This window comes from Centroberyx affinis, unplaced genomic scaffold (genome assembly GCF_046629955.1).
Source record: "Centroberyx affinis isolate AG114_WGS23_722 - 3 ecotype Tasmania unplaced genomic scaffold, CSIRO-AGI_Caff_v1 ptg000052l_1, whole genome shotgun sequence".
Lineage (NCBI taxonomy): Eukaryota > Metazoa > Chordata > Actinopteri > Beryciformes > Berycidae > Centroberyx > Centroberyx affinis.
The window spans coordinates 32,850-45,000 of record NW_027278764.1 but is presented as its reverse complement, the minus strand read 5'-3'; the positions used below and the strand labels follow the sequence as shown (position 1 = coordinate 45,000).

At 44.7% G+C, this 12,151-nt stretch overlaps 1 protein-coding gene across 2 annotated transcripts in view; it reads right to left on the bottom strand.

The window, feature by feature from the left end:
* The window catches only part of LOC139643629 (serine/arginine repetitive matrix protein 2), a 32,383-nt gene extending 20,621 nt beyond the window's left edge, over nt 1-11,762 (bottom strand). For both annotated transcript variants that reach the window (XM_071518844.1, XM_071518836.1), the window contains exons 1-11: nt 11,637-11,762; nt 10,361-10,417; nt 9,275-9,456; nt 8,633-8,675; nt 7,277-7,402; nt 5,742-5,846; nt 4,687-4,905; nt 3,516-3,662; nt 2,508-2,717; nt 1,250-1,468; nt 955-1,101 (exon numbers count right to left, since the gene is read on the bottom strand). In XM_071518844.1, the coding sequence (XP_071374945.1) occupies nt 955-1,101; nt 1,250-1,468; nt 2,508-2,717; nt 3,516-3,662; nt 4,687-4,905; nt 5,742-5,846; nt 7,277-7,402; nt 8,633-8,675; nt 9,275-9,456; nt 10,361-10,417; nt 11,637-11,750 (1,569 nt within the window). In that variant the 5' untranslated portion in view covers nt 11,751-11,762. The remainder of the gene's footprint in view (nt 1-954; nt 1,102-1,249; nt 1,469-2,507; nt 2,718-3,515; nt 3,663-4,686; nt 4,906-5,741; nt 5,847-7,276; nt 7,403-8,632; nt 8,676-9,274; nt 9,457-10,360; nt 10,418-11,636) is intronic.
* Between the last annotated feature and the right edge of the window lie 389 nt (nt 11,763-12,151).

The following is a 12,151-nucleotide window of genomic DNA, read 5'->3' as shown; positions in this document are numbered from 1 at the left end:
TACGCACCTCAATGCTGAAATCTAGTAATAAAACATAATATAAAAGCTCATTGAGTCAATGGAGCGCCGGACTAAAAGGAAAGCGCCACTTTCTTATATTTCACGTCATTAAGCGATTTTTTCTTAAAAATTAACCGGTTAGTTACCGGTTAACGGGTGTCGGCCTATCGAAAGCAAAATTAACCCAAACTGAAATCCCTCTTTCAAACGGGGCGGATTCGATCCGGACGCCTCGACACTTTGGCGCTCGGCACCGGGATCGACCGGGATCACGTCACATCAGCGTCCGACAGAAAAGCGTCTGGAGGAAAGTCAGCTTCATCCTCCGCTTCAGATCAGACTCATCATCCTCTTCTTCAGCAGCAGAGACATCATTAACTCTCTCTGCTCCACTTTGATTTTCACCAACATCATCTCCTTTGTTATTTTGAGTTAGGGCTGAACAATTAACCAAAATTTTATTGAAATCTCAATATGGCCTACTGCAATTTTCAAACCACAGGAGGCACAATATTTGTTAAAGGTGAAATGTGTCAAAATATCATTTTAAAGTAAATATTGTGGTGCTGCAGAGATGTCCTGGCCTACACATCATATTCTACAGACTGAAGAAAACATCTTTGTTTGGTACAGATCCCTGCAAAAATCACACCATAATCATTTTAATACGTTTTTCAATGAAAATGAGAATAATGATGTAAAAATTATCATTCCCTCTAATATCGCGAATCATATCGCAATCGCAATATCAGTCAAAATAATCACAATTAGATATTTTTTCAAAAAGCCCTAATCTGGAGGTGAATTATCTTTTGAACATGATGATGTCATTTTGTCAAACACCAAAGCGGAAGCTGCCGGTCTCGTCCGCATGTGACAATCCTCCATCTGGACTCTAAACATCTGGTTGGCTGTTAACACGGTGAAGGTGGCAGGTGCATTCTGGGAACTCACCACGGTCACGGTGAACTCCACCTCCTTGTCCACGTCGTCGGCGTTGAACTCGGTGTCGCTGAAGTTCTCCCCGATGTCGAAGGGAAGCTCGTCGTGTTCCTGTGACCGGACCGCGCCCTCGCTGGCCCCGAGGCTGCTGATGACGCCCTGAAACACACCCGGTCATGACATCACACCCGGTCATGACATCACAGCCGGTCATGACATCACACGGGTGGCGGCCGAGCGGCGAAACGTTTCCCCGAGTTTACTTTTCTTTCTTTGTTTTACTCTGAATGTAAATAAACGGTCTCACCTTCTCCCTCTTCTCCTTGGTGTAGATGAAGGTGAAGGGGATTTTGGGCTTGATGTTGGCGGCCCTCCTCTTCTTCGTCACCACGTCGACCAGCAGGTTGATCAACACGTGGTCGTTCTTCAGCAGCGTGACGCCGCAGTCCCGGTGGTCGAACGTCACGTTGGTCCTGATGGGGCCGATGTTGGCGTGGATCTGACCCGGGTAACCCTGCAGGTTGGGCTGGGGGCGGAGAGACGGGTCAGGACGCCATCTTTAAACATCATTTAACTCTTTATTAGAGAGACGAAAGTAGAGAGAGAAACAGGAGAGACTGAAGAGAGAGAGAGAGAGAGAGATGACATGAGACAAAGGTCCGGGCTGGAGAGTCTGAACTGTCGCTTTACAAAGGGAAAAAGAAAATGTAATTCCTGGGAACCTGCTGCTGCCTTTTCATCTTATCGACTTTTTCTTAAAAACCCTGTTAAAAAAACAGAAATAAAGTAACAAAAAAGAAAAAATGTAAACTGTCAGAGTGGGACGTTTAAAAGCCGTTTCACACAAGATGGCGAATGTTTGGTTTTTTGAAAATAAACTTAAGAAGAGAGCGAGTCTTCAGGACAGAAACCGTCTGTCAGAGATCTAACAGGTGAGCAGATCATGTCTGTCTCTGTGCAGCGGGCCCAGAGGCTGGTCACATGGTTCACACCTCAGACCGCTGAACCACTTACTCATTATTTTCATTGTCGATTAATCTGTCGATTATTTTCTCGATTAATCGATTAGTTGTTTGTTCTATAAAATGTCAGAAAATGGTGAAAAATGTGGATCAGTGTTTCCCAAAGCCCAAGATGACGTCCTCAAATGTCTTGTTTTGTCCACAACCCAAAGATATTCAGTTTACTGTCATAGAGGAGGAAAGAAACCAGAAAATATTCACATTTAAGAAGCTGGAATCAGAGAATTTTGTCTTATTTTTCTTAAAAAATTACTCGATTATCAAAATAGTTGGCGATTAATGTAATAGTTGACAACTAATCGATTAATCGTTGCAGCTCTAATTAACTAACTCTTGACTTTGTGTACTCTTATTGTAAAGTGTTACCATTGCATATTTTTGCTCAGTATATATGTCTTTTTGATTATTTATTATTATTATTCAATAGTTGAAAGAGAGGGAGAGACTGGTGGGGTGTTGGGGGGGGGGGGGGTCCAAAAAGAAAAGAATATAAACTAAATCCTCTGAATGTAAAATGAGGAGTTGAAGACGTTCCCCGCTCACCGTGGGCTCGATGATGGGCTGGCTGACCACGCCCTCGTACAGCTCGGGGTCCAGCCTCTGGTTGGGCCCCAGCTCCGGTCTGGGGAGGCCGGCCTTGGCGGCGGCGGCGGGGAGGCCGCCGGTGTGGGCGGGGGGGGAGGAGGTGCAGAGGGTGAGGAGGAGGGGCTCCTTCACCCGCCGGATCCGCACCGCCCGCTTCTCCCCTCGCACCTGAAACGACACACCGGGATGCTAATGAAGTCCACACCAAGAGCTGCAACCAGCTACCAGAGCTGGGACTCGAGTCACATGACCTGGACTCCAGTCACAGTTTGAATTACTTGAGACTTGACTTGCTGCATGAAGAGAAGACTTGAGACTTGACCTGACTTGTACTCTGATGACTTGAAAAGGTTTCTAAAGTCTTGACTTGAGATCTTGTGTTTGTGTAAATGACTCAGATTGAAAGTGATGAGATTTGTTCCAGCAGACGACTGAATTTAAATTCTGTTTTCTGAATTTGTATGGAATGATTGAATTTATTGAAGTTGAAACTGATTATAGAAATCAAACTCATGATGCTCTTACTAAGTTTTTATCCTATTAAATCCATTTTGCATTGAAAAGTCCTAGATATTTAGTTTTCTTTAAGATATTAAATTGATACTGGACTCTTGATTTGTTCTGACTTGACTTGCTGTTCTACATTTAGACTTGAGACTTGACTTTAATGACTTGGACTTGACTTGATGATCTACATTTAGACTTGAGACTTGACTGACTCAAAGTTGACTTGGTCAAACTACAGAAAAGCCGGTCTGCAAAAGTGTGTTTTAAAAAGTGATATTAATGGTGAAAACTTCTGTATTTCCAACATAAAAACGTATTTTCATTATAATCTTTGTAATGATCTAAGATGATATAATGTGACTTTTTCTTGTGAGATAATAAGAATATTCCCATGAATATTCCCATAATAACCCGTCAGGTGGAAGGTCAGAGTAAGCCCCGCCCCCTGCGCCTCCTCACCGTGACGACGGTGAACTCCACGTCTTCGTCCACGTCGTCGGCGCTGAACTCCACGTCGCTCAGGTTCTCCTTCACATCGAACGGAAGTTCTCCGTGTTCCTCTGACCGGATCACGCCCTCGCCGTCCGCCAGGCTGCTGATGACGCCCTGCACACACACACACACACACACACACACACACACACACACACACACACACACACACACACACACACACACACACACACACACACACACACACACACACACACACACACACACACACACACACACACACACACACACAATAATTTATTGATCACAGGAATAAGAGAAGAGTTTCAAGTTAGATGTGACGGAATTTTGTGGAATCACTTTGGACTCTGAACTGAGATGGACAGCCGTCTATTTTTGACTAAATGAAGAATTAATTAATTGAAAAAAGAATCAATAATATCAGTTAGTTGCAGCTCTACCAGTCCACAGTCTGACTCCTGACTGAATGTTCTGTGTTTCATTCTCTTAAAGCTTTCTGATCTAAAGGCTTCTGCTGAAATGCTTGAAAGTCTAGTCTGTAGTGTCTAGTCCCTAGTCTGTAGTCTGTAGTGTCTAGTCTGTAGTCTCTAGTCTGTAGTCTCTAGTCCGTGGTCTCTAGTCTGTAGTGTCTAGTCCCTAGTGTCTAGCCTGTAGTCTCTAGTCTGTAGTCTCTAGTTTCTAGTCTGTAGTCCCTAGTCTGTAGTCTCTAGTCTGTGGTCTGTAGTCTCTAGTCTGTAGTCCCTAGTCTCTAGTGTCTAGTCTCTAGTCCCTAGTCTGTAGTCTCTAGTCTGTAGTCCCTAGTCTCTAGTCTGTAGTCTCTAGTCCCTAGTCTCTAGTCTGTAGTCCCTAGTCTCTAGTGTCTAGTCCCTAGTCTGTAGTCTCTAGTCTGTAGTCCCTAGTCTCTAGTCTGTAGTCTCTAGTCCCTAGTCTCTAGTCCCTAGTCTCTAGTCCCTAGTCTCTAGTCTGTAGTCCCTAGTCCCTAGTCTGTAGTCTCTAGTCCCTAGTCCCTAGTCTGTAGTCTGTAGTCCCTAGTCTGTAGTCCCTAGTCTCTAGTCCCTAGTCTCTAGTCTGTCTAGTCCTGAGTATGAATGTCTTTCCAGAGCCTCTCTTCAGAGACTCTAAGAGATGTAGAGGTGTTCAAGAGGTCGGTCCTCACCGTCTCTCGGGTCTCCTTGGTGTGTTTGAAGGTGTTTGGGATCTTGGGCTTGATGTTTGTGGCTCTTCTTCTCTCGCTCACGATGTCGGTCAGCAGGTTGATCAGAACCTGGTCGTTCTTCAGCAGCGTGACGCCGCAGTCCTTCCTGTCGAACGTCAGGTTGGTCCTCAGAGCCCCGATGTTGGCGTGGACCTGACCGGGGTACTGCCGCTCGCCGGGCTGAAACGCCCCGACGCCAGAGAGAGGGCAGAGGTCAGAGGTCAGAGGTCAGAGGTTAGAGGGCAGAGGTTAGAGGGCAGAGGGCAGAGGTCAGAGGGCAGAGGGCAGAGGGCAGAGGTCAGAGGGCAGAGGGCAGAGGGCAGAGGGCAGAGGGCAGAGGGCAGAGGGCAGAGGTCAGAGGGCAGAGGGCAGAGGGCAGAGGTCAGAGGGCAGAGGTCAGAGGGCAGAGGTTAGAGGGCAGAGGTTAGAGGGCAGAGGGCAGAGGTCAGAGGTCAGAGACACTAGTCTGACACTCCGACTTAAAATACTTCTTACAGGTTAATGCTTACATGCTTAAGTGCATTTTTCTGCTAATACTTTGTTTTTTTTTTCATTTTACAATTATTATTTATACATTTTACAGACTAAGTCAGTGGTTCTCAACCTTTTTCATATCACGGACCCTAATTTAGTCCACATTAGAGCCACAGACCCCCATTTGATGAGATTTTGTCTCTCCGACCCAAATCTGAGAATATTTTTACTGTCAGATATGATTTTTGTCCAGAATTCCATCACTATCTGTACTGTAGGTAGAGAGATAACAGAGAAACTATGATCAAAACAGTCATTCAAAAATGACAAAATAATCAAGTTTAACAATTCATCAATTTGCTGACCCCTGGAATGCCCTCAAGGACCCCTGGTGGTCCCTGGACCCCACATTGAGAACCACTGGACTAAGTGATTTACAGTGATTATGTAATTGAAAACATAACTGATAGATTACTCGATAATTAGAATAAAGTTTAGTTGCAGCCTCAGTGTAATATAAATAAAGATGATCATGAGTCTACCTGTGGGTCCAGGATGGGCTGGCTCACCACCGCCTCGTAGATCTCAGTGTCCACGTTCTCCGTTCCTCCTGGAGCCACTTTGACGTCTGTCGCTATCTGGCTGTTCTGCTCAGAACACACACACACACACACACACACACACACACACACACACACACACACACACACACACACACACACACACACACACACACACACACACACACACACACACACACACACACACACACACACACACACACACACACACACACACACACACACACACACACTCTTTTCTTTCATTTCATTTCACTTATTTTTGTGACTCCAGACCATGATCACATGGTATGGAGCACAAACAGAACATACAATAATAACAAACGATAGCACACAGCATGGCTGAAGTACAACAAATGTTACTTAAACAGAGGAAGGACATTCTTCAAAAAGGCACCTAATTTACGAATAACTTTTGGCTTATCTGATTGTAATAACAAAATTAATTTAAACATAGATGGGCGGTTTAAATAATACTTTGGCAAATACCTTTCTCTATAATTAATTATGCTTGCATTCTTACATTCACACAGAATATGACACTCGTCTCCCACACGGTTATCATTACAGAGGCTGCAAATCCACTGGTTTCTATCCAGCCCTTTATATCTTCCAATGACCTTGGGAATTCTAGTGTTGTTCACCCTAAAGTTACAGATAGCCTGTCTATACTTTTGGTTTTCATACAACAGATACTTTTCCAGTTTAAACTCTTGTTTAACTTCTACATAAATATCACAGGATGTCATACTTCTCAGCTCACTTTGCCACTTTAGCATGAACTGATCTTTCTGCACCGCCGTTCTCAAAAAATAACACCAAGTTACACTTTGTGCCGTACGTTTTGGATTCCAAGCCTTCATCAGGTCACAGTCAACAGTCTGGACACATCACATTTTTCTTTATTTTTTACTATTTCCCACATTTTAGAATAACAGTAAAGACTCAAAACTATGAAATAACACAAACTGAATTATGCAGCGACCAAAAAAGTGTTAAACAAATCAAAACTATCTTATATTTTAGATTCTTTGCCTTGATGGAAAGACAAAGGCTTTGGAAAGAAATTCTTACACAGGATCAACTTCACTATTTATATTTGACTAAGAAACTCAGTTCAAGACTTTAAGCAGAAGACTGAAGATCAGAATGAAACACAGAACCTTCAGTCAGGTTCAGACTGTGGACTGGAGGTGTTGATAATATGTTTCACTGTAAAAAGTCTGCTTTGGTATTATCTTTTTACATTTAGCATGTTTTCATCCTGTCTTCATGATCTAACTCTCTGGTTTCCAACAGAACCTATGTTGACACCAGCAACTTTTTCATGGACAGTGAGCCGCTCCTGGTATCTTCTCTTCAGACAAAGGTCAAAGGTCAAAGGTCAAAAGGAAGGTTCAAACACACGGGACCACACGCACAGGGCAGCGGTCCAAACCGAACCGGCTGAGGAACGGAAGACTAGAAACCCGACCGCCCCGGCGTTCCCGACTCACCTTCTCCTTGCAGGCGGTGAAGTGAACTCTGACCCCGGGCGTCATCGCCTTCGGGTTTCCGAAAAACGCGTCGAAGCTGAAGCTGAACTTCTCCAGATCCTCTCTCTCCACGTAGCCGAAGGTCGGCTGGGAAGAAGACGGGAAACTCTGATTATTGTTTGTGTTTTTGTTATTAAAGATCAGATGAAAGCTGCGGGGGAGCAGAGGCAGAGCATGAGGACACTGAACACTGGAGATTAGGGCTGAACAACTTGGGCTGGGCAATATATCAATATTATATCAATATCGTGATATGAGACTAGATATCGTCTTTTATTTTGGATATTGTAATATTGTGATATGGCATAAGTGTGTTTTCCTGGTTTTAAAGGCTGCATTACAGTAAAGTGATGTCATTTTCTGAACTTACCAGACTGTTCTAGCTGTTCTATTATTTGCCTTTACCCACTTAGTCATTATATCCACATTACTGATGATTATTTATCAAAAATCTCATTGTGTAAATATTTTGTGAAAGCACCAATAGTCATCTCTACAATACTGTCGCAATATCGATATCGAGGTATTTGGTAAAAAATATTGTGATATTTGGTTTTGTCCATATCGCCCAGCCCTATGAACAATTAATCAAAATTTTATCAAAATCACAATATGGCCTACTGCAATTTTCAAATCGCAGGAGGCGCAATATTTGTTAAAGGTGAAATGTGTCAAAATATCATTTTAAAGTAAATATTGTGGTGCTGCAGAGATGTCCTGGCCTACACATCATATTCTACAGACTGAAGAAAACATCTTTGTTTGGTACAGATCCCCGCAAAAATCACACCATAATCATTTTAATACGTTTTTCAATGAAAATGAGAATAATGATGTAAAAGTTATCATTCCCTCTAATATCGCAAATCATATCGCAATCGCAATATCAGTCAAAATAATTGCAATTAGATATTTTTTCAAAATGGTTCAGCTCTACTGAAGATACAACAGAGAACTGAGACAGCAGCTTCACTGGCAGGTTTAGAGCTTAAAGTGGAAAGTGTGCAGATGTGCTTCTTTACTTTGTCTTTACTAACTGATGCTTGCAGTAAAGCAGAGTGAGACAGAGCAGAGTGAGACAGAGCAGAGTGAGACAGAGCAGAGTGAGACAGAGCAGACTGAGACAGAGCAGAGTGAGACAGAGCAGACTGAGACAGAGCAGAGTGAGACAGAGCAGAGTGAGACAGAGCAGAGTGAGACAGAGCAGAGTGAGACAGAGCAGAGTGTTATACAGAATCCATGAGAGAAAACATCTGGACCTGCAGACTAGACAGAGTACAGAGACACAGAAGCTGAAGGAGCAGAGGTGGTTCTTACCCCGATGAAGGAGATGATCCCAGTGGAGCGTCCTGGAGGAGGTCTGCAAGACACACACAGGTCACACACAGGTCACACAGAGGTCACACAGAGGTCACACACACAGGTCACACACAGGTCACACAGAGGTCACACAGAGGTCACACACACAGGTCACACACAGGTCACACAGAGGTCACACAGAGGTCACACAGAGGTCACACACACAGGTCACACACAGGTCACACAGAGGTCACACTTTCAATCTGTTTCAATGTGTTTTTATGGACAAAAAAAGACTGAAACATTTAGACCAACATGAGACACTGAAACTGTGAAATTACTACTACTACATCTGCTAATACTATTACTAAGTACTGCGACTGCTACTATTGCTACTGCTACTACAAGTAAAATATATGCATGAATACTTGTGTAGAATCTGATCAAAGTGTCTCATCAGAGTCAGTTCAGGTTCAGGTCTCCCCATAGACAACCAGTGTAGTATTGATCAATTCTACAGTCAATATGTGATCAATCAAACTGCATCAGATCAGACTGGATCATAATAACATCAGATCAGAGATCAGTCTGACTGGTTTCTTATGAGTCTCTGCAGAGCTTCAGTGTAAAAGTCAGTCTGCTGCCACAGAGCGGACTTACTTATCAAAGGTTCGTTTTCCCAGCAGGCCGAGCGGTTTGACAGTCTTGGGGGGGTCTGGTGGCGGGGGGGCGGCGGCGGGCGGGGGCTGGGTGACGACCGGCGACTCGGGGGCTTTAGGAGGCGCAGGCTCGACCGGAGCGGGAGGCGGCTCCTTCTCCGGAGCCGAAATCAACGCTTTGATCTGGAAGAAGAGACAAAGAAGAAAATCCATCTGAACCCGCCTCACATCCTCCAGACCCTCCAGACCCTCCAGACCCTGCATACCCTCCAGACCCCGCAGACCCTCCAGACCCCGCAGACCCTGCATACCCTCCAGACTCTCCAGACCCTCCAGACCCTCCAGACCCCGCAGACCCTCCACAGCCTCCAGACCCTCCAGACCCTCCACACCCTCCAGACCCTCCAGACCCTCCAGACCCTCCAGACCCCGCAGACCCTCCAGACCCGGCTGCCTCACACTTCTTCAGGTTACATTTTAAGTTTCAAGGCCGTTTTAATGCCAGTTAGAAGTTAATATAACTCCAGTTTTGTACTTGAAGTAAATGTGAAAATGAAAACAGCTGCAGATCCATCAGAGTTTCAGTCTGAGCAGAAGAAGACACATTTTAAAATCTCTAAAACTGAATTAAGATTTCAAATGTTATATTTCACTTTACTCAAGACCTTTTATGGTCTTGAGTTTCATTAAAATAATTTACGACATTTTAAATAACAGCCAGCTCACTGTGGTTTAGTGAGAAATGTCCCTGCAGAGCAGATGCATCATTTACTGTTAGATTTTTACTCTTCAGGCTTATTTGGGGATGAAACTATTTCATTGGATTTTTTTTTTCATTCTTTATTTATTCTCTCTGCTCATACACTTTACCTCTTTGTATTAGTTTTTTATTGATCTTATCCTGTATTTCTTTAATCTAATGTCTTATACAGCTTGTGTACAGCAGTGTGAGCCTTCATGTATGAAGTGTGCTGTGGAAATGAAGCTGCTGGACTTGAACCAAAAGGTTTAAAACAGACCTGCAGTCAGTTAACAGTTTGCACTTTTGTTTTCCCTCAGAGATAAAAAGGGATTTTTTCGGTCTCACCCACTCCGGCTGCTCCGGCGGCGGGTTCACCATCACTTCCTCCACGTACGGCGCCGTCTGGACAGGAAGCAGGAAGCACCAGGTTCAGGGGAAGAAGAAGAAGAAGAAGAAGAAGAAGAAGAAGAAGAAGAAGCAAAATGAGACATTTTTAATTCACTAAAACTCAGAGTCACCTGACCAGCAGCTGACAGCTTCACCAACAGGAAACTCACTTCTCATCCATCGACTCCACAATCCAACTTCACTTTCACTGTTTTAGCAGCGAAACTAGAGCTGGGCGATATGGTTGAAATCAATATCATGATAATCATAAGGATTTTTCTCGATATCAATATATATCATGATATAGTTCATGTATGCAAAATCGAGTTGAATAATCAAATTAATGTTCATCATACCTCATTTTATGAGTTTTTAAGTAAAATTTGCTTGTCATCATCAGTTCAGACAGCAGAAATGTGTCACGATATTAAAATATCTTCATATCATCACAATATGATTCCACTGAAAGACGATAAACGATAATATTGAATTACTGCTCAGCCCTAAGCAAAACAAGCTACATGTTTAGAAATTAGAATATAACTAATTACATTTACTCCTGTTACTGTAATTGAGCAGCATTTTTGTGTACCTGTACTTTTTATTTTTTTTTAAGTATTTCAAGTCAGTACTTTGACTTTCCCTTCAGTCCATTTTAAATCCATCCATCACAGAACAGATTGTGTGTCTCTCCATCAGCAACAGAAACTGGATCAACGTAAACTGACAAACTGTGGATCCATTCACAGTGAGAAGAGGAATCTGACTTTACTTGTTTCTGCACTTTATTTTCTCATTTCTAATGTTTCCAGTGAAAAGAATCCAGTGTGAACTCTGTCCTCTCTCCTGTTAGAACCACATGGAAAAGATCACAGCTGACAACGTTCTCTGTTCTAAAGAGGAACTCAGGAACTTTTACTCTGAGCACATTTTAAATCACACTTTTTACTTTACTGAAGGAGATTTTTACACCAGAACTTTGACTTCTACTGCAGTAAAATATCAGTAAAGTAACAGAACTTCTACTGCAGTAGGAGATTCTACTTCTCTTCAGTGTCAGTGTGCTGCAGGAGTGGTTGTGCAAACAGAAATGTTTTTTGTGACAGAACATAGTTTTGGACAAACTGTCAGAGTGGAGTCAGTCTGCTGCAGGACAGACTGATCTGATCCTGAACCAGCTGAGTTTTCTGTACACTGTGAGTGTCGGATGAAGCTGACAGAGCGAAGTGTTCACCTCTCCTGTCCAGCCGGGCGGCGGGTGGGTGGGAAACCCGTTGGCGTCCACCGGCGGCGGGTAGGTGGGGTAAGCCGGGGGGACGTAGCTCGGAGGCGGGACAGGTATGGGCATCGGTCCGTAGGCCGCGGGGTCTGGAGGAGGGGGAAACCCGACGGGAGGAGGCGGAGGCAGCGGCGCGGGTCCCGCGGGTTCGGGGCACCAGGGGTCCGGGCCGTCCGGACCCCAGCCGGGGTGTCCCCAGCCCGGGGGAGGGAGAGGCTCCCCGGGTCCCCAGCCCTCTGGAGGAGGACCCCAGTCCTCGGGAGGAGGTCCCCAGTCCTCGGGATGAGGCCCCCAGTCCTCGGGGTGAGGTCCCCAGCCAGGCGGGTGATCTCTCGGTCCCCAGCCCGGAGGCGGAGGCCCCCTCGGTCCCCATCCTCTGGGAGGCGGAGGCCCCCATCCACCGGGCGGCGGCGGCCCCCAGCCTCCGGGAGGCGGAGGTCCCCATCCACCGGGCGGCGGAGGGCCCCAGC